General features: G+C 45.1%; 1 protein-coding gene across 1 annotated transcript in view; it reads left to right on the forward strand.

Annotated features, from left to right (window-relative positions):
* Positions 1-538: 538 nt before the first annotated feature.
* The window catches only part of LOC141051177 (uncharacterized), a 266,826-nt gene continuing 245,880 nt past the window's right edge, over positions 539-21,484 (forward strand). The window contains exons 1-4 of the mRNA XM_073548042.1: positions 539-611; positions 7,469-7,616; positions 7,713-7,892; positions 7,967-8,090. Coding sequence (XP_073404143.1) covers positions 7,539-7,616; positions 7,713-7,892; positions 7,967-8,090 — 382 coding nt within the window. The 5' untranslated portion in view covers positions 539-611; positions 7,469-7,538. The remainder of the gene's footprint in view (positions 612-7,468; positions 7,617-7,712; positions 7,893-7,966; positions 8,091-21,484) is intronic.

Here is a 21,484-nt window from a genome sequence, read left to right on the forward strand (position 1 = left end):
TCTGCTCCTTACACCTCATACACATGTGGCTTCGCTTCGTACACACGTGGCTCCGCTCTGTACACCTCGTACATGCGCGGCTCTGCTCCGTCCACCTTGTACACACACGGCTCTGCTCCGTACACCTCGCACACACACGGCTCCACTCCGTACACCTCATACACACACGGCTCTGCTCCGTACACCTCGCACACATGCGGCTCCGCTCTGTACACCTCATACACACACGGCTCCGCTCCGTATACCTCATACACACGTGGCTCTGCTCCGTACACCTCGTACACACAAGGCTCCGCTCCGTACACCTCGTACACACACGGCTCTACTACATCCACCCTGTAAACCCCTCCTGACCCCACACAGAAACTTCCCCTCATCCAGCACCATGACAACCAGCACAGCAGAGTCCTGCATACACTGAGGTCCTGATCATGTGACCTCTGACTCCTCCCCTCCTGTGACCTCATCCCAGGTCCTGTGCGCACAGAGCAGCCATATATGTGGTGTGCGGCTCTGCAGGTGGAGGTAGGTGCTGGAGATTCCCCATTACTGGGCTGCACAGGGGGCAGTAACCCCTCCATTCCCGGAGATAGTGCCCCCTGCAGGTGGAGGTAGGTGCTGGAGATTCCCCATTACTGGGCTGCACAGGGGGCAGTAACCCCTCCATTCCCGGAGATAGCGCCCCCTGCAGGTGGAGGTAGGTGCTGGAGATTCCCCATTACTGGGCTGCACAGGGGGCAGTAACCCCTCCATTCCCGGAGATAGCGCCTCTGCCATGTGTATATGGACAGTAATAGAGCGCTGGCTGGGCTCATGTATACAGGGGAGGGCGCTCTGGTTTGGGGACAGATGACGCTTTCTCTCTGGGGTGGAGAGTACAGGGAATAATGGAAATGTCTGGGAGGTTTCTTATATAGACACATTTACGATGTAAAATAAATATTTAGTTGTACTGTGTTGGGTAGAAAAAAAATGTAAATATTTTTATGACAAAAAATACACAAATAATTGTGACAATACCTTCATTAACCAGAATGAATGATCTTTTCGGCTTTCGGCGCACAGAGGCCCCTTCTTCAGGCAAATTTACAAATGATTGACACAAGCACAATATTTAGATGTTAAGCTAGTTTCACACTAGCGTTAATTCCACGCAGCGCATGGCGCCGCTAAGCCCCGCCCCCTGCCGGCTCCCTGCCCGCCCCATCCGGTCATCGCCGCCTACTATCGCACATGGACGCTTGCGATCTGCGCACCGTATCTTTAGCATAGGGTGCGCAGATCGTGCGCTGGCCGAGCGCTAGTAGGATTTTGGCGTGCGTTGCGCACTTTTGAAGGTGCGCCGAGCGCGCCGAAATGCAACATGCTGCGTTCGGTGCATACGGGCGCACCTTCAAAAGTGTGCAGCGCACGCCAAAATCCTACTAGTGCACGATCTGCGCACCCTATGCTAAAGATAGGGTGCGCAGATCGCAAGCGTCCATGTGCGATAGTAGGCGGCGATGACCGGATGGGGCGGGCAGGGAGCCGGCATGGGGCGGGGCTTAGCGGCGCCATGCGCTGCGTGGAATAAACGCTAGTGTGAAACTAGCCTTACATTGGGTGGATGGGGTGATGCATCCTAAAGATAAGTCAAAGTATTAAAACTATGTGCCAATTGATCAATTCTGGGGGGCGGGGGGTTAAGTCACTTTACTTTGTGTTCTGTTATTCGTTGTCCTTTTTCTGGGGCCAAATTTTTCAGATTCACCTGGTTCATAATGCTCTTAAATTGTATGCTTAAACTTTTTTTTTAATAAGTTGTGCAAAAAAAATAATATAGGGGGGCATTTTTATTGATTTTACTCGCTTATATAGCACCTTTAATTCCACAGCGCTTTATAGAGATCATCATCACTGTCCCCATTGGGACTTACAGTCTAGATTCCCTATCAGTATGTCTTTGAAAATGTGTGAGGAAACTGGAGAACCCGGAGGAAACCCATGCAAACACGGAGAGAACATACAAACTCCTTAAAGATGTTGTCCTTGGTGGGATTTGAACCCATGACCCCAGTGCTAACCACTGAGCCAGAGTGAAATAATTCCTTGCAAGGACTGAAGCACATTTATGCAAAACTAGAACATAGAAAAAAACAGATAAAATATAGACTTAAAAAAGACTCTAATTAAGAAGAAGAACTTGGCACAAATGAAAAACAGGCTAAAATGACCAAAAAGTAGACAAATGCATAGAAGTTATGAATTGGGCCCTAAGATTTTGTGACAGATGGAAAGGTAATAAGAGTAACATAGTAACATAGTTTTGAAGGCTGAAGGAAGACCTTATGTCCATCTAGTTCAGCCTATTTTTAGTGCAGCTGTTCTGCATTGTTGATCCTGGGGAAGGCAAAAAACCCACAGAGTAGAAGCCAATTTTCTCCATAGGGAAAAAAATTCCTTTCCCTAACCTGGGTCAACCATCTACCTATAATATTCTGTTATTCGTAACCTTCTATACTGTTACTCACAAGAAAAGCATCCATTCCTTTCTTAAATTCATTCAGTGAGTTGGCCATCACCACTTCCTCAGGAAGAGAATTCCAGAGCCTCACTGCTCTTACCGTGAAGAACCCTCTTCTATGCTGGTGCAGAAATTGTCTTTCCTCCAAATGAAGAGAATGCCCCCTTGTTCTTGTCACAGTCCTTGGTGCAAACAGTTCATTGGAGAGATCTCTGTATTGCCCTCTGATATACTTGTATATATATATTAAGTCTCCCCTAAGTCTTCTCTTTTCTAGAGTAAATAGACCTAATTTTGATAACCTTTCTGGGTATTGTAGTGAATCAACTCCATTTATCATTTTAGTAGCCCGCCTTGGAACCCTTTAAGTTCAGTAATGTCTTTCGTGAGCACCGGCGTCCAAAATTGCACACAATACTCCAAGTGTGGTCTGACGAGTGATTTGTACAGAGGGAGAATTATGTTTTCATCTCGTGTCCCCAGACCTCTTCTAATGCATCCCATGACCCTATTTGCTTTGGTGGCAGCTGCCTGACACTGGGCACTCCAATTTAGCTTCTTATTGACTAAGATGCCGAAGTCTTTTTCCATGTCTGATTTCCCCAGCAGTTTCCCATTTAGTAAGTAATTGTAGCATCTGTTTCTCCTTCCCATGTGTATAACCTTACACTTATCTGTGTTAAACCTCATTTGCCATTTTTCAGCCCAATTCTCCAATTTACTCAAATCTGTCTGTAGTTGCAAACTGTCCTCCTTTGTGTTAACTACCTTACATAGTTTTGTATCATCTGCAAATAGATATTTTACTGTGTAAGCCATCCACTAGATCATTAATAAATATATTAAATAGTAGGGGGCCCAATACAGAACCCTGTGGTACCCCACTAGTAACCCTGGCCCAATCTGAGTATGCCCCATTAATAACTACTCTTTGTTTTCTATCACTAAGCCAGCTACCTACCCATCTACACACATTTTCCCCTAGCCCAAGTGTCAAATGCTTTAGAGAAGTCGACATAAATGACATCCAATGATTCTCCTTGGTCCATTTGAGACCTTACATCCTCATAGAAGCTGGTCAGGTTAGTTTGACAGGAGCGATCTTTTATAAATCCATGTTGATATGGAGTTAAACATTTATTAACATTGAGATATTCCATAAAGGTATCCCTTAGAAACCCTTCAAAAATTTTACCCACAGCAGATGTTAAGCTTACCGGCCTATAGTTTCCAAGTTCCCTTTTACACCCCTTTTTGAATATTGGTACCACATTTGCTTGCCGCCAATCAAAAGGAACAGACCCTGTTTCTATAGAGTCTTTAAATATGAGGAATAGAGGCCTGTCTATCACATTACTTAACTCCCTTAATACCCGAGGGTGAATGCCATCAGGGCCTGGTGATTTGTCAATTTTAATCTTACTAAGGCGGTTCTGCACTTCTTCCTGGGTTAGGCAGGTAATACTTAATGGGGAGTTTACATTATCACTCTGCATTTCCTCTGGCAAATCCTTTTCCTGTGTGAACACTGTTGAGAAAAAAGTATTTAAAACATTTGCTTTTCCCACATCGCTCTCTATGATTTCACCCTAATGTGATGACATTAGGGATCAGAAAAAGTCTCTTTTCACTGCAAAAATCATTCTTGCTCATGCAGGAAAAAATTGCCTCCTGTTTCTACATAGAGCTTAGAAGGATACAGCTAGTCAGTTTTTAATTAGGTGATGTCATAGACCTAATGGATAACAGAAGAATTAACTGGTTATAACGGCAGAATGAGCAATTGTAGTTACACAGTGCTGCATAATATGATGATTTCAATATATTAAGAGGATAAAAACTTTTATTGGAGTGCTTCTATATTAGGTGTGATTTAGAAAATTGACCATTCTAAAGCTGTATGCTTAAAAACGCTCCTTTCATGATTATCTTGCATTGTAAAGAGGCTGCCGGTGAACAAGCAAAATGAAGAATATTGCCAAGCATACACAGTGTCAGCAATCCAGGAGAGGAGTTAACTTGTGAGATCCCAGTCAGCTCTCTGTAGACCATTGATTTCTATACAGCAGTTAAAAAGCTCCTCTTGGCCTACATCCTTCTAAGTTCTTGACTTAGCTGCTGTTATCAGTCCTGCAAAATCAAAGTCCACTACCCATCACCATCAGCATTTTACAGAGTCAAGCTCGGACTGGCCTATAACAGGACAGGTGAATCCTCCTTTGTACCCATGTGCAAGAGTGAACCCCCACACGTCTACATGAGTACAAGATGGAACAATAAACTTGATTCACTGTGATGGGGTGTGTGACAGAGCATGTAGGGATAGCCCTTTTTTAAATATAATTAGGCCTTTATTAGCATTTCTTGTCCTGCATCTGGTGGTATCAAGTGTGTCTGTGTTCCTCTCTACAGGAGATCTTGCTGAAACACAACTTTTCTGACTAGCCAGAAGCAGGGCTTCTGGGACCACTTTGACTTTCTGTATTAAATTTACCTGATAGTTAAGATGGTGGGCTGTGAATATCTCTACCTATTCAGGGGGCTCATCCTAAGAAGAAGGTGGAAAAGGAAAGACATGTTTAGGTTCAGGTTGTTGGTGTGTCTTGGATGGCTAGGATCTGCTGCTGCAGCCAGATCCTGGTGCCACTACTGCCACCCTTAGAGGCTGGGGATCTTCTGCCACGTACGCCCATTTTGGTTGGCCTGCTGGATTTGATGAGCTGTTCTAGGGACCAGTGTTATATTTTCCTTGGCGTCCAATTGCAGATTGGCAGTCCTTGATTTTTTTTCCTGTTGCTGTGTTACAGACTCTGGGAAATTATATCTATGTTTGGTGGAATATTCTCCAAGTGATGTAATAAAGTTTGTTTAATTGCTTGCCGCTCTTCTGTCCCTGCCTGTTCTGTCACATTCACTATATACAGACGTCTCCTACATCATCCACCCAGCACTTCAAATCTCAAGCCTCTGTAGTTGAAGCACACACCTGCACAGGCACTCTTCGCTCTTCCCTGGGGAAGCAAATGATCCAAAAATTAAATGGTCCCGGAACATGCACATTACAGGACTTTACTCTGCGCTCCTGTGCAGGTCTGTGTTTCAGCTGCATTGGCTAGAGGTTTGCAGTGTTGGCAGGATGACGTACAGTGGCTTGCGTATTCACCCCTTGCCATTTTTCATGTTTTTCTACCTCACGGCTTTGTGGCAATTACAGATGCATGTTCATGCGACACAGCATTTAAACTGAATTATCCAGGCATATTATTTCAGTAGGCTCAGGGACATGAGCTAGAGTTCATGTGAGAATGATTGTTCACCCTTATTTTCATTGAATTAATGCTCAATGGCCGCCACTTGTTGACTGGCCGCTGATTAGCTATTGTATCTATCCTAGTATTATTATACTATCTTTGGGAAACAAAGGCGTTTGAATGTTTGTTAATATGTTGATGACCCATTCGTGCTCTATAATATGAAGGACAATCTATACATGTTGTTTGAACACTCCAGCAGTGAGGGATTGCCTCCTTCAAACTTCCCCCAAACCTGTGATGAAATGACTGAATGAGAAATTGTGACCTACAAAAAGGAGGATCTGCCTGTGTTCAGAGAGACTCTACATTAAGGAAGCCATGGCATTATGGGAGAAAATGGCCCCAGAAATAAAAGCGTGGATAGCTGACCAGAAGTCCGAAACCCCAGAACAAGCAGCACAATTGGCTAACAAATTTATAACCAATCGACCCCACTGGAGAACCGATATGTCCGTCAATCCCAGGAGACTCCACAACCAAGGATTCAAGCGGCCACCAGCCATTTGAGCAGGACTATCCTGCTACCCAGCAGAATCCCCACCAGGACAATTAAGATGGTGAAGGTATGTGGTGACCCAGCATTTAATCTTAATTATCCAGACATATCCAACTGAGGAAATACAGATCTGCTTCACTGACCATCATTGAACCCTCAAAGACGTTTAAAGAATCCATGTTGGGACAATAAAGTCACCTGGCCTCAAACATCAATGGACTGTCAGCTTCCTAAGCTTGTCGTTAGCTCCTCACTGTGAGGGCCCACCAAAAGCAGGGAGTCACTGGTGGGGCTATCCAAATCCGAATTATGAAGGTAATTGCTTGCACCAGAAATTTTTAGGAGCTTTGTCGCAAAAGGGGTGAATACCTAAGCACATGCCAATTTTTATTTATTTGTTCCTATAAATTTAATTTATGGCTATATTTTTCTCAGTTCACGCACCAACTTAGACTATTTAGTGCTGATCCATCACATAGAAATCGGATCACAAAAATATTTAAACACAGGTTGTAATGTAACAAAATAGGTAAAAAGCAAGAGGGTGAATGATTTCGCAAGTCACTGTACATCATGCATGGCTATCAAAGCAAGAAGGCTGAATGCTGCGGAGAGAGGAGGTGCCTAGCATACATCACGAATGCTGGTCAGACCGGACCATGGCAATTAGCATATGGCACAGGAAAGTTATTAAAGATATTTTCTTTGATCTGTGAGGGAACTGGGAATTATACTTATGTTGCTGGACTGCTGTTTAAGAAGGCTTAAAGTTGTGCTTTTAGTTTATTTGACAAAAACCTGGCCATAAGTTCCCTTGACATACACCATTTCCGCAATGATATCTACTGCAATATTTACGGCTGTGGATTTTACTTTAGCATTTGAGCTGTGGTTGGTCAGTAGCAGAAAATTTCCATAAAAACATTTCATTCTGGTATGTTTCATCAATGTAATCAGCAGTGCTAGTAGTGGTCATGTGAGGGTCTGACCTGGAGAAGTTATGATGAAATATTCAAATATTGTTCCATTTCATACAAAAAGAGAGAGAATAAAACCTCTACACTTTCTATCTTCTCATGTGTTTTCCCTCATTATCTCCAGTAATTATTTTGTTCCATGGGATCCTATATTATGTTACATCTTCTCCCCATACAGGTCCCTACAATATCAGAGCCTCTCAGTGGAGATCTTGTATATAAGAGAATAGTCGATTGCCCCATCAAGGATGGATAGGGACAGAGACAAGTTAGCGGAGAGGATATTACACCTCACCCTAGAGATCCTCTTCCGGCTTACTGGAGAGGTGAGAGATTCTGATGAATAGATGGAAAGAACTAGAGAGGTGAGGACTCTGGACATGTCTGTAGTGAGATTTATTAATGTGTCTCTCCATAACCAGGATTACACAGTAGTGAAGAAGACCTCTAGTGAGTGCTGTCAGGACCCTGTGTCTGAAGGATGGGGAAGAATTCTGAGCCTAATCACAGGGCCTCCACCCCACTCCCTGATGTATGAGGACATCAATGACCAGAAGATCCTAGAACTCACCTACAAGATGATTGAGCTGCTGACTGGAGAGGTGACACTGCTGGGACATTATACAGTAACACTATGGAGGGATCGGGGGGATGACGGTATCATTATATGTGTCAGGTTCCTATAAGGTGTCAGGATGTCGCTGTCTATTTCTCCATGGAGGAGTGGGAGTATGTAGAAGGACACAAGGATCTGTACAAGGACATCATGTTGGAGATTTCCCGGCCCCTCAAATCACAAGGTAATAGATGTGACTACATACCCGCTTGTATTGTAGGAAGGCTTCTGGAATCTCATTTTAGTATACTTTTAATCTATCTACAAGTACTTATATCATTCACCCTGCTGGGATGTCCCATGTGGGGCATATTTGAAAAGGATGTTCAGTCCGTGAAAAGAAATTTGGGACCAAAAGAATAGTGCCGTCATACAGAAAGAATTATCATATAGAGAGATTAATTATTTCTTTAGCACCATTGATTCCATGGTGCTGTACATGAGAAGGGCTTACATACAAATTACAGATATCACTTAGGCTGTGTGCCCACGTAAGCGTTTTTAAAGCATTTTTGAAGCGTGTGTCCAGGTCAAAACCCTTCAAAAATGCATAAAAGAAGCATCCCATTCATTTTAAATGAATTCCGCACTTTTTGTGCACATTGATGTGCTTTTTTCCGCTCAAAAAACACAGCATGCTCATTAATTTTGTGGAAAAGTCCGCGTTTTTGCTATTTTCTATAAGTCAGAAAATGCGCGAAAAAAATGCATAAAAAATGCGCGTTTTTTTTAAGCAAAGACGCACGTTTTCTGGGAAGGTGTCCGGTTTTGAAGCAGAAATTTTCTGCATACGTGGGCACATAGCCTCACAGTAAGCAAACTAACAATGACAGACTGATACAGAGGGGAGAGGACCCTGCCCTTGCAGGCTTACATTCTACAGGATGGTGGGGAAGGAGACAGTAGGTTAGGGGGTTGCAGCAGCTCCGGTGATGGTGAGGCGATAGCTCTGGTATTGGTGAGGAGGCAGTGGGGTCATTGCAGGCTGTAAGCATTCTTGAAGAGGTGGGTTTTCAGGTTCCTTCTGAAGGAACTGAATGTGGTTGATAGTCAGAGGTGTTGGCTCACAGAAATCTAGAGGATGGGGGATATTCGGGAGAAGTCTTGGAGGCAATTGGGTGAGGAGCGAATAAGTGTGGAGGAGAGAATGAGGTCATTCAAATTGTTGTAGGATAACAAGGCAGTAGATGATAGACAGCAAGCAGTGTTATGTACCTGTGTGAAGAGAGGAGATGGATGTTAATTCCCGGCCGTTGAAATAGCTACTTCTTCTAGATGCTTAGCTACTGTGATGCTTTTGCGTGCTCCCCCTCCCCCCCCCCCCAAATGCGTGGGTGTAGCTTTTGTAGCTTTTCATCAAAACAATGATGCATTTTAAACCCTAAAAAGAGCTTTCCTCTAACGCATTGCACTGCATGTAATTCCTCTGAGGGTTTCTCCATCTCAGGACTGAAGTCCATTTTTTTCTTCTTTTGTGGTAAGGATGCTTGTCCCCCAATAAAAATATCTTGATACCTTTTATTTCGACATCTGATGTGACCGTCCTAAGAAATATAGTATAGAGCCATATGCAAATAAGACTGGAAGTGCACTGGGGCAATTCAGTACACTTGGAAAAAGCAAAGTGTCTTGCTATGCCCCAGGATTCACTGATTTACATATGACTCTTATAGATTCCTCATGATTGTCACATCAGTTGTCTATAAAAAAAAAAAAAGCTATCACTTCTCTCAGAATGTAAGAACTTGCACAGTCAAACCTCTACTTCTGACAACCCCCATGTTAAGGGTTATTAACCAGATCGTAGTGAGGAGGAGGTAAAAAAAAGTCATCAAAGGAGGAGGGTGGTAGCAATAAAGTTTGGCGCTAATGTATGGCCAAAGGATCAAAATTTTCCTAGAGCAGATTTGCTTCTACTCAGTTCATCTCTGAAGCAGGTAATGCCACAGATGGTGGCGGTGAAGGCTAAAAAGCTGTTCAGCCTAAAGAAAGCTCTGGTGATGGTAGAAATTTTGCAGGCATGACTGGGGGGGGGGGTGAGCTTGGGAATTTTTCTTTACATGGAGGGATGAGAAACTAGGAGGACTTGAGGAGAAGGATTTTGGTGTAAATTCGGACATTGAGTCTTCACAAGCAGTGCTAGGGGGATGAGGCAAAACTTATTGTGTTGATGACACAGACGCTGGCTACGATCTTCCATCACAGTGCGAGGTGGAGACTGGGTCCTCAGTCATACTTGCAAGCATGTATACTGACAGTACTGACAGGTGTACTGAATTCATTGATTTAAAGAAATGACTCATAGCGATGCTGTTTGACTCTTGATATAAAAGCATAAGGAGGGCCTTTTTCCTGCTTCTGAAAGGGTGTCAAAATAATCTTTGTACCCAGATGCCTGCCATGTGCATTAGTGACCAGGAAGCTTCTCTTCTCCCCTGTTTAGTCCCTATTACACCAACTGTGAACCAAAGTAGCATCAACCATTATAGTATGTAGAACATGATGGCCCAGTTTTTCATCCATCCCACCAACACCTGAATTTGATAGAAGCAAATGGAGACTGACAGAATGAATAACCAGGGTCCGTGATTCATGAACTGTGGTGGAATAGAAAGGACAGGGTCGCACTCGCAACTCCATAAAATTCTTCTTTATTTTGTTAAAATAACGAGTAGCAGGGGGAGACAGAACACATGGAGGACGATGGCCATTTCTTGACAATCGGCGCTGGAAGCGCCGGTTGGCGTGAAACAGCCATCGTTATCTTTGTGCTCTGTCTCCCCCTGCTACCTGTTAAGTTGATGGAATAAAGAAGAATTTTATGGAGCAGAAGAAAGGTATCCCCAAAGGCTAATACCTGAGACTAAAACGTAATTACTCAGAGATAAACGACTTTAGCGCTATGTCAGATGACATGAGAACAAGGTTGGGGGTTACCCTGATCGGGTGCTGAGGGAGACTTTCCATCATGCACAAGAGCAAAGAAGAAAGGATTTACTAGTGCCACGTAATAGGGCTAATAATACAGACAAATGCATTTTTCTTATATCTACCTTTGATAATGGGGCTCAAACAATAAGGAACATTCTGAAAAAACACTGACATGTACTCCAGTTGGATAAAAATATAGCTGACGTTAATGGGGTTTCCCCACAAGTCACATACAGAATACAGAAACAGTAAATCTTTAGGCAACAGAATAGTACACAACCATTTCTCGTCACGCTGCGGAACCAGAACATGGTTACCTGAAAAACGTAGGGGTTGTTTAAAGTGCGGTATATGTGTAGTATGTGATTTCATCCAGACTGGTAAGGAATTCAACAACGATACCACCAATGAAACATTCCAGGTGAAAGACTTCATAAATTGTAAAACTAAGAGAAGTATTTACAAGGCAACCTGTGGCTGCGGTAAATCATATGTGGGAAAGACGATCAGGGAATTCAGAAGAAGGATGGGGTAACATTTGTAACATTTGGGGGACACTCGCAATCAGAGGGACACACCACTGGCCAAATGTGTTAATGGACATCAGAGGAAACATTACAATGATTGAGTTAATGGGCATCGACAAAATTAAACCACCCATGAGATGAGGGGACTTTGACAGGATGGTACTACAGAGAGTCTCGATGGATCTTTCGTTTGGACACAAAACAACCTTATAGTCTAAACCAGGGGTCCCCAACCACCGGTCCGCGGCCCAGGACCGGGCAGTTGGGATTCTTGCGCCGGTCCGCGGCGGTGGCGCCGACCAACACTATACACACAGACATTGTTCTCTGCGGCGGCTCAGAGAACACTGCAGATGCCTATCACCAGGGCGGGGCGTGCATACGCACACAGCGTTCATCATCTGAACGCTACGACGCATGTGTGGCTGCAGCCGGGAACGCGCTGACCCCGTTATCATCTCAGCTCTGTCTGTGGGCAGAGAGCGTTCACTCTGTTCTCCCGCTTGTGGCCCTAGTAACACTACAGCCGCAGCCCAACTGGAGCAGCAGTGGAGGAAGACAGGTATTTTTGTGGGGTATATTGTGGGGCTATCATACTTTATATGGGGGTTATATGTGTGGGGTCATCATGCTATATATGGGGGTTATATGTGTGGGGCCATCATATTATATATGGGGGATTACATGTGTGGGGCCATCATATATATGGGGGTTATATGTTAAATGTTAGGGACGGTGGAACGCACTAAATAATAAATAAGAATAAGTGCGTTTGCCGCCAGGGATCCACCGTGCAGAAGGTGTTACACTGCTATGTAATGGCAGACGCCCAATATGGAGGTATAACGCACGCGGGTTGAACATCACCCAGAGTGCGCTGGGTGGTCTCTGTATCTTCGCTGAGGCGTTAAATACAAAGACCGAGCCTGTTGACGTCACAGGACTCAGTGGAATGCACGCACGGTATATGGTCACAGGACTTGGGCCCAAGACACGGGGTCTGCGTCCGTCTAGACCTACCGTGCGTGCTGCGTCGCAACCGCGGACGCCAAGAAGTGCTGACTGCAGCGCTGCGACAGACACTGCTGCTATACGACAATGCCCGGTAGCAGGCACACTGTCGGACGCTAGCACTGTGGAGAATGTGCACTGTGGCCTGTAGCTTGCCACTGACTGGTGCTAACGCTATAAATAGTTCCCTATCCACACGCGTAATATCAGAGGGAGGGGAATCTTAATGAGTCATTTGCAAGTTCATGCATCCATCATTCACACAGTAGCAACAAGAGTCTATACTAGCGCATGGCCGAGTGGCCATGCGAACCTTTTATGGCTGGACCTTCCGAAGCTTCCAGATCCCTGAGATGGACCAATCAGATCTGGAAAAGGACCTGTGCATGTGACTCTCGATCTCCAAAGGGAGATCGTCTTGTGAGCATGCTCAGTGGAGCAACGGAAGGACTTAGCCTCTGGAGTGGCTTGCTGCTGATCAGCCTGCGTTGCTATTGCTGGCCCAGAGGTGGCAACAACACAACAGCCAGACCCACAGAGCTGGTCTGAGCAGAGCGTCGGGAACGACGGGGCTGCTGAGCAAGATCCTCTGCTGTCGATGGAGAATGGGAGACCGCAGAATGTGAGGCTCTGGATTCCTGCTGTGCTGCTGCAGGAACCCGACGCCTAACATTACCCTCCCCCCTGAGCCTTCCAATCCACCAAATAAAACTTTTTGCCACGCATCACCCTGTGTCCCACAATGGCGTTGACCTCAGACTCGTCCGAAGACAAGTCTGATGTCCCAGCAGATGACTCGGAAAACCGGGACATGTGAAAGGCGTCAGAGATGGCCAAGTGTGGTGGAAGAGCCAGACGATAGACCACCGAGCTGATCCGCTCAAGGATTTTTAAGGGACCAGTGTATCGCGGCGCGAACTTGGTGGACTCGACGCGCAGCCTGATATTTCGGGCAGAAAGCCACACTAAGTCGCCAGGGGCAAAAGTTGGAGCGGGGCGCTGATGTGTGTCGGCGGGCACCCTCATTCTCTCCTTAGAGGCTAGAATGGCATGCTGGGCATGATCCCAAATGTCGCAAGCCTACACTGCCCGGTCTGCCACCGGCAAGGGATGCAGTAACCCAGCCGGCCTCTGCTTAGAGGACCTATTCCGAGCACAAGAGGCGCATGCCTGAATGTATTCTTTCGTGTCCCGAACCTTGTGCGGCCACCAGTAAGACCTTGCCAGGAGTTCTGTGGTCCGCTTGTAGCCACAGTGACCACCCACCCTGGACGAGTGTGCCCACGTGAGAACCTTTGACCGCAGGTGAGGAGGGACAAAGGTCTTGCCCGGGGGCACTGACTCGAGGGCGACCAGAGCCACGGTCCTCAGATTCTCAGTGGGGGGCGTGGAAAGATCCGCGGGCACTCCGCAGAGGCTACTTGGACTCTGCCCCCAATGCACCTTCCCACACAGTCCTTGCTCCATCCCAGTATTCTCCCCGAGGACCACTCTATATGGAGGGAATGGCAGTGGAGCCAGGAAACTCCGAGGAGCAACTGGTCAATGCCCTCTGGCATAATGAGCAGGGACAGCGTCTCATGGTGAGATTGTGGTATTGAGAGCCTAAGGGGTGCTGTCTGGTTGGTAATCTGGGACGGTAAGATCGAACCGTTAACCACCTTGATGGGCACGGGGTGAGGAAGTGGCACCCACGGAATTGCGTGCTGTTGGGGAAGGCCAAGGACATAAACTTCCCTTATGCCCCAGAGTCCACCGTGACCTCTACCTCCCAGGTGGAAGCACCGTTATCTAACGTCCCTCGGAATGCCGGTTTGGGGGAGAAAGTCTCCATATCAAATAGACCCCTACCAACTACCACTGGACATTATTGTCTGAGCAGAGCATCGGAAATGACGGGGCTGCTGAGCAAGCTCCTCTGCGGTCGATGGAGAATGGGAGACCGCAGAATGTGAGGCTCTGGATTCCTGCTGTGCCGCTGCAGGAACCCGACGCCTAACAGTTATTTATATACTAAACTACAACCCCATCTATAGCTCCGCCCCTTATGACCAAAGCCCCACCCCTGCCACACCTCTATCCCTGCTCTACCTGGCCATGGAAGAATGGTCTTGCTTGAAGCCGGTCCCTGGTGCAAAAAAGGTTGGGGACCACTGGTCTAAACGAACAACTTAGTTATAGTTGTTTACTATAAGAGACATGGTTTACAATGGAGAGTTTTCAATAACAGATATATATGTGTATACATTACCGAATATACTCGTGTATAAGCCGACCTGTGTGTAAGCCTACCCCCTTAATTTTGCCACAAAAAATGGGAAAACTTATTGACTCGCGTATAAGCCTAGGGTGAAAAATGCAGCAGCTACTGGTAAATTTCAAAAATAAAAATAGATACCAATAAAAATAAAATCAATTGAGACATCAGTACGTTAAATGTTTTTGAATAGCCATATTGAACCAGGAGCCCCATATAATGCTCCATACAGTTCATGATGGGCTCCATAGAATAATATGCCCCATATGCTGCTCCATAAATGTTATGGCCCCATAAGACGTTCCATAGATTATGCCCCATATGCTGCCCCATAAAATGTTCCATAGAATAGGCCCCATAAGATGCTCCATTGAATCTGCCCCCATATGCTGCCCCCATAAGATGCTCCATTGAATATCCCCCATATGCTGCCCCCATAAGATGCTCCATTGAATATGCTTCCATATGCTGCCCCCATAATATACTCCATTGAATATGCCCCCATAAAATGATCCATTGAATATGCCCCCATATACTGCCCCATAAGATGCTCCATTGAATATGCCCCCATATGCTGCCCCCATAAGATGCTCCATTGAATATGCTTCCATATGCTGCCCCCATAAGATGCTCCATTGAATATGCTTCCATATGCTGCCCCCATAATATACTCCATTGAATATGCCCCCATAAAATGCTCCATTGAATATACCCCATAAGATGCTTCCTTGAATATGCCCCCATAAGATGCTCCATTGAATATGCCCCCATATGCTGCCCCCATAAGATGCTCCATTGAATATGCCCCCATATGCTGCCCCCATAAGATGCTCCATTGAATATGCCCCATAAGATGCTCCATTGAATCTGCCCCATATGCTGCCCCCATAAGATGCTCCATTGAATCTGCCCCCATATGCTGCCCCCATAAGATGCTCCATTGAATATGCCCCCATATGCTGCCCCCATAAGATGCTCCATTGAATATGCTTCCATATGCTGCCCCCATAAGATACTCCATTGAATATGCCCCCATAAAATGCTCCATTGAATATGCCCCCATTTGCTGCCCCCATAAGATGCTCCACTGAATATGACCCCGTAAGATGCTCCATTGAATATGCCCCATAGGCTGCCCCCATAAGATGCTCCATTGAATATGCCCCATAGATTATTCCCCAATATATTGCTGCTGCCGCTACTGCAAGTATTAAAAAAAAAAAAAAAGACATACTCGCCTCTCGTCACTAGGGGCCAGGTGCCGGTGTGCTGAGCAAGCGGACACCGTCACGTTATGGGACAGGTGACTACGTCATCACGCCCTCTGCTGTCTGAACGTCACTGACAGACGGACCCAGCGGGCACACAGCGGCGAGCAGCGTTGGAATCGGGACAGGTGAATATCGCTATACTTACCTCCCCCTGGCGCGGTCTCTGCAGCCCCGTTCTCCCACAGTCTCCCTTCCTCCTTCAGCGGTCATGTGGTACCGCTCATTAAAGTCATAAATATGCGCATATTCATGAATTTAATGAGCGGTACCATGTGACCGCTGTAGGAAGGAAAGGAGACCATGGGACAAGCAGGGGGCTGCAGAGACGTGCCGGGGGGGGTCAGTATGAGGGGGACTTTCAGACCCAATAAATGGGCTGAAAATCTCGGCTTATACGCGAGTATAAATGGTATGTATATCTTTTAGGAAATCCATTCATCCTCAGTCCTCCAAATATATTGACCCCCTCTCTTTCCTTCTCCCCCCCCAACCTATTTTGAATATACCTTTGACCAAACCTTATTCATATATCTGTTTAAATGTATAATTTATTGGTATAAGTGGAACTGTATGCAGAAATTCAGTCAATTTAAAGGGAATCGGTCACCTCATTTTGGCGGTCTATATAAATTATTTCGGTCCGGTCCGATGGGCGGTGTTTTGGGTCCTTTCCTCCACCCCTCTTTGGCTGCTGTCTGCAATATTTATGGGAATTTCCATAGTTATCCTCGATATTACGCACATGCGCATTGCAATATTGACTCGTGCACCCGCATAATATGGAGGACAACTACGGAAATTCCCAGAAATATTGCGGACAACGGCCAAAGAGTGGTGGAGGAAACGACCCAAAACACCGCCCATCGGACCAGACAGAAATCATTTACATAGACCGCCAAAATTAGGTGACAGACCTGATCGGTACCCAAACAGTGGATTTTCCCCACATATGGGGTATTGGCGTACTCAGTAGAAATTGCACAAACAAATTTTAGGGTCCATTTTCTCCTGTTACTGTTGTGCAAATAACAACTTTGGGGTTAAAGTAAAATTTTTGTGAAAAAAAGTTAAATGTCAATTTTCTCCTTCCACATTGCTTTAGTTCCTGTGAAGTACCTGAAGGGTTAATAAACTTCTTGAATGTGGTTTTGAAGACTTTGAGGGGTGCAGTTTTTAGAAAGGTGTCACTTTTAGGTATTTTCTGTCATATAGACCCCCCCCCCCCAAAAGTCACTTCAAATGTGAGGTGGTCTCTAAAAAACATGGTTTTGTAAATTTAATTGGAAAAATGGGAAATTGCTGATCAACTTTTAACCCTTCTAACTTTCTAACAAAAAAATGTTTTAAAAATTATGCAGATGTAAAGTAGTCACATGGGAAATGTTATTTATTAACTACTTTGTGTAACATAACTTTCTGATTTAAAGGTCATAAGAATTAAAAATTTGAAAATTGCAAACATTTTTCAATTTGACAAATTTCTAATATTTTTACAAATAAAAGCCAGTCATATCGAACAAACTTTACCATTATTATGAAGTCCAATATGTCACGAAAAAACATTCTCAGAATCAGTGGGATCTGTTGAAGCGTTCAAGAGTTATTACCGCATAAATTGACACTGGTCATATTTAAAAAAAAATTGTCCTGGTCATTAACCCCTTTACCCCCAAGGGTGGTTTGCATGTTAATGACTGGGCCAATTTTTACAATTCTGACCACTGTCCCTTTATGAGGTCATAACTCTGGATTGCTTCCATGGATCCTGGTGATTCTGACATTGTTTTCTCGTGACATATTGTACTTCATGTTAGTGGTAAAATTTCATTGATATAACTTGTGTTTATTTGTGAAAAAAACAGAAATTTGGCAAAAAATTTTAAATTTCGCAATTTTCCAACTTTGAATTTTTATTCACTTAAATCACAGAGATATGGCACACAAAAACCTTAATAAATAACATTTCCCGCATGTTTACTTTACATAAGCACAATTTGGGAACCAAAAATTTTTTTGTTAGGAAGTTATAAGGGTTAAAAGATGACCAGCGATTTCAAATTTTTACAACACCATTTTATTTTTAGGGACCACATCACATTTGAAGTCACTTTGAGGGGTCTATATGATAGAAAATACCCAAACGTGGCACCATTCTAAAAACTGCACCCCTGACGGTACTCAAAACCACATTCAAGAAGTTCATTAACCCTTCAGGTGCTTCACAGGAATGTTTTGAATAATTAAAAAAATGAACATTTAACTTTTTTCACAAAAAAATTATTCAGGTCCAATTTTTTTTATTTTACCAAGGGTAACAGGAGAATATGGACTGCAAAAGTTATTGTGCAATTTGTCCTGAGTGCGCTGATACCTGATATGTTGGGGGGAGCCACTGTTTCGGCGCATGGCAGAGCTCAGAAGGGAAGGAACGTCGTTTGACTTTTTCACTGCAAAATTGGCTGGAATTCAGATCGGACGCCATGTCACGTTTGGAGAGCCCCTGATGTGCCTAAACAGTAGAAACCCCCCCACAAGTGACCCCATTTTGGAAACTAGACCCCTCAAGGAACTTATCTAGATATGTGGTGAGAACTTTGAACCCCCAAGGGCTTCACAGAAGTTTATAATGTCCAGCCGTATAATTAAAAAAATCATATTTTTTCCAATAAATGATCTTTTCACCCCCAATTTTTATTTTTCCAAGGGTAACAGGACCCCAAAAGTTATTGTGCAATTTATCCTGAGTACGCTGATACCCCATATGTGGGGGTAAACAACTATTTGGGTGCATGGCAGAGCTTGGAAGGGAAGCAGCACCATTTGACTTTTTTGCCTGGAATTGAGATCGGAAGCCATGTCGTGTTTGGAAACCCCTGATGTGCCAAAACAGTAGGAACCCCCCACAAATTACACCATTTTGGTAACTAGACCCCCCAAGGAACTAAACTAGATGTGTGGTGAGCACTTTAAACCCCCAAGGGGCTTCACAGAAGTTTATAACGCCCGGGGGTGAAAATAAAAAAATCATATTTTTTCCACAAACATGATCTTTTATTCCTCAATTTTTTTATTTTCCCAAGGGTAAGAGGAGAAATTGGACCCTAAACGTTGTTGTCAAATTTGTCCTGAGTACGCTGATATCTCATATGTGGGAGAAAACTACTGTATGGGCACACGTCGGGGCTCAGAAGGGAAGTAGTGACTTTTTGGAATGCAGACTTTGATGGAATGGTCTATGGGTGTCATGTTGCCTTTGGAGAGCCCCTGATGTGCCTAAACTGTGGAAACCCCCCACAAGTGACCCCATTTTGGAAAGTAGTCCCCCCAAGGAACTTATCTAGATGTGTGGTGAGCACTTTGAACTGCCAAGTACTTCACAGAAGTTTATAACGACCGGGCGTGAAAATAAAAAAATCATATTTTTTCCACAAACATGATCTTTTAGTCCCCATTTTTTTTTATTTTCCCAAGGGTAACAGGAGAAATTGGACCACAAAAGTTGTTGTCCAATTTGTCCTGAGTACGCTGATACAGTAGTTTTCTCCCACATAGGGTATGGGCACACTTCGGGGCTTGGAAAGGAAGTAGTGACGTTTTGGTATGTAGACTTTGATGGAATGGTCTGCGAGTGTCAAGTCACGTTTGGAGAGCCTTTGATGTGCCTAAACTGTTGAAACCCCCCACAAGTGACCCCATTTTGTAAACTAGACCCCTCAAGGAACTTATCTATATGAGTGGTGAGCACTTTGGACCCCTAAGTCCTTCACAGAAGTTTATAACGTAGACAAATAAAAAGAAATCATATTTTTTTCCACAAAAATGATACTTTTGCCCTCAATATTTTATTTTCCCAAGGGTAACAGGAGAAATTGGACACCAAAAGTTGTTGTGCAATTTGTCCTGAGTAGGCTGATACCCCATATGTGGGGGTAAACCATTGTTTGGGCGCATGGCAGAGCTTGGAAGGGAAGTGTCATGATCCAGGTTGGATTATGACAGGTAAATGCACTAGTAACCTTTTTTTTTCCTTCAAGCCTTTGGTAGTTTTGCCCCCAGTGGCCATTAGGGACATTGCACTGTGGTGATTTCAGTTCTAGTTTTGCCCCCGGTGGCCATTAGGAACATTGCACTGTGGTGATTTCAGTTCTAGTTTTGCCCCCGGTGGCCGGTAGGGTCATTGCACTCTGGTTTCTTTAGTTTAGTGCATGTGATTATCACTAACAGGTGTGATTGCTCTAGTTTAACTATTTAGGTGTGCCTTGTTCTCTCACGGTTGGTGATATTGCTCATTTCCAACCAAGTCTGGTGGAGGAAGGAACTACAGAGAGGAGTTCCTTGCAGCTCAGGCAGAGCTCTGGTGTAGTAGCTTCAGGTGGAAGCTGAATTCTGGTGGTGGACTCTGTTGCTGGGAGCAAGAGCAACAGAGCAAAGCTAAGTGGTGTTACCCCTGTTTTGTAACTTTCCTTTTGTGTGTTTCAGTGCAGTGGTGGGATTAGTTTCTGCACCGTCCATTTCACTAGAAAGGGCTAGGTGCAGGGTGAGCTAGGGTTTTTAGGTTCTTGCTCGGCGCCCGGTGTGGAGCCGGCCTAGGGATCATTAGGAGTGTAGAGACACTGACTCAGGGGAGTGCAGGAGGTCTCCACGTCCCCGTTCCCTATCGCAGGGCCCTCCATTGTATCAGTTTCCCTGGTGTTACCCTTTATTATTTAAATTCGCCCTGCTGGAGGCAGTGTATCCAGTTATACGTGTAATTCTGAAATTCGCCTGCTGGAGGCGGTTTATCCGGCTGCACGTTATATTATTTAAATTTGCCCTGCTGGAGGCGGTGTATCCAGGGTCATGTGTGCCATAGAAATTCGCCCTGCTGGAGGCGGTGTGTCCAGTCACACGTTGACCATCACATTATCACCAACCTTACATTTTTGTTCTCCTGAGCCATGGACCCAATGCAGACCTTTGCCCAAATGCAGCAAATCTTTACGGATGAGATTAGGGGGCTGCACGATGAGTTGGTGCAGCAACTGCAGCTGTTGGTGGGCTTTGAGGGATTGGTTCAGGAACAGGCTCAGCCAGAACCCAAGATATCCCTCCCTGACAGGTTTTCTGGAGGGAGAGATCAATTCTTGGTATTTCAGCAAGCCTGCAAACTATACTTCAGGCTGCGCCCTCGTTCATCAGGGAGTGAAAAGCAACGGGTGGGAATCATTATGTCCCTTCTTAAGGGGGATCCCCAATCCTGGGCCTTCTCACTGCCGGACGATTCACCATCATTAGAGTCCGTGGACGAGTTTTTGCGGCTTTGGCGCTAGTGTATGGGGATCCTGATGGCGTCGCCCTGGCGGAATCCCGACTCCGTAGGTGTAAACAGGGAGCCCGGGTTGCTGAGGAGTACTGCTCAGAGTTTAGAAGGTGGGCCACTGACACTCAGTGGAATGACACTGCACTTAGAAGTCAATTTGTGCAGGGTCTGTCTCCAAAGTTGCAGGATACTCTGGTGCAGTACGCCGCCCCCAGGTCGCTGGAGGCCGCCATGTCCCTTGCCGTCCAGGTGGATAGACGCCTTAGGGAGAGACATACACAA

This window comes from Dendrobates tinctorius, unplaced genomic scaffold (genome assembly GCF_039654945.1).
Source record: "Dendrobates tinctorius isolate UK_male_01 unplaced genomic scaffold, ASM3965494v1 ptg000155l, whole genome shotgun sequence".
Lineage (NCBI taxonomy): Eukaryota > Metazoa > Chordata > Amphibia > Anura > Dendrobatidae > Dendrobates > Dendrobates tinctorius.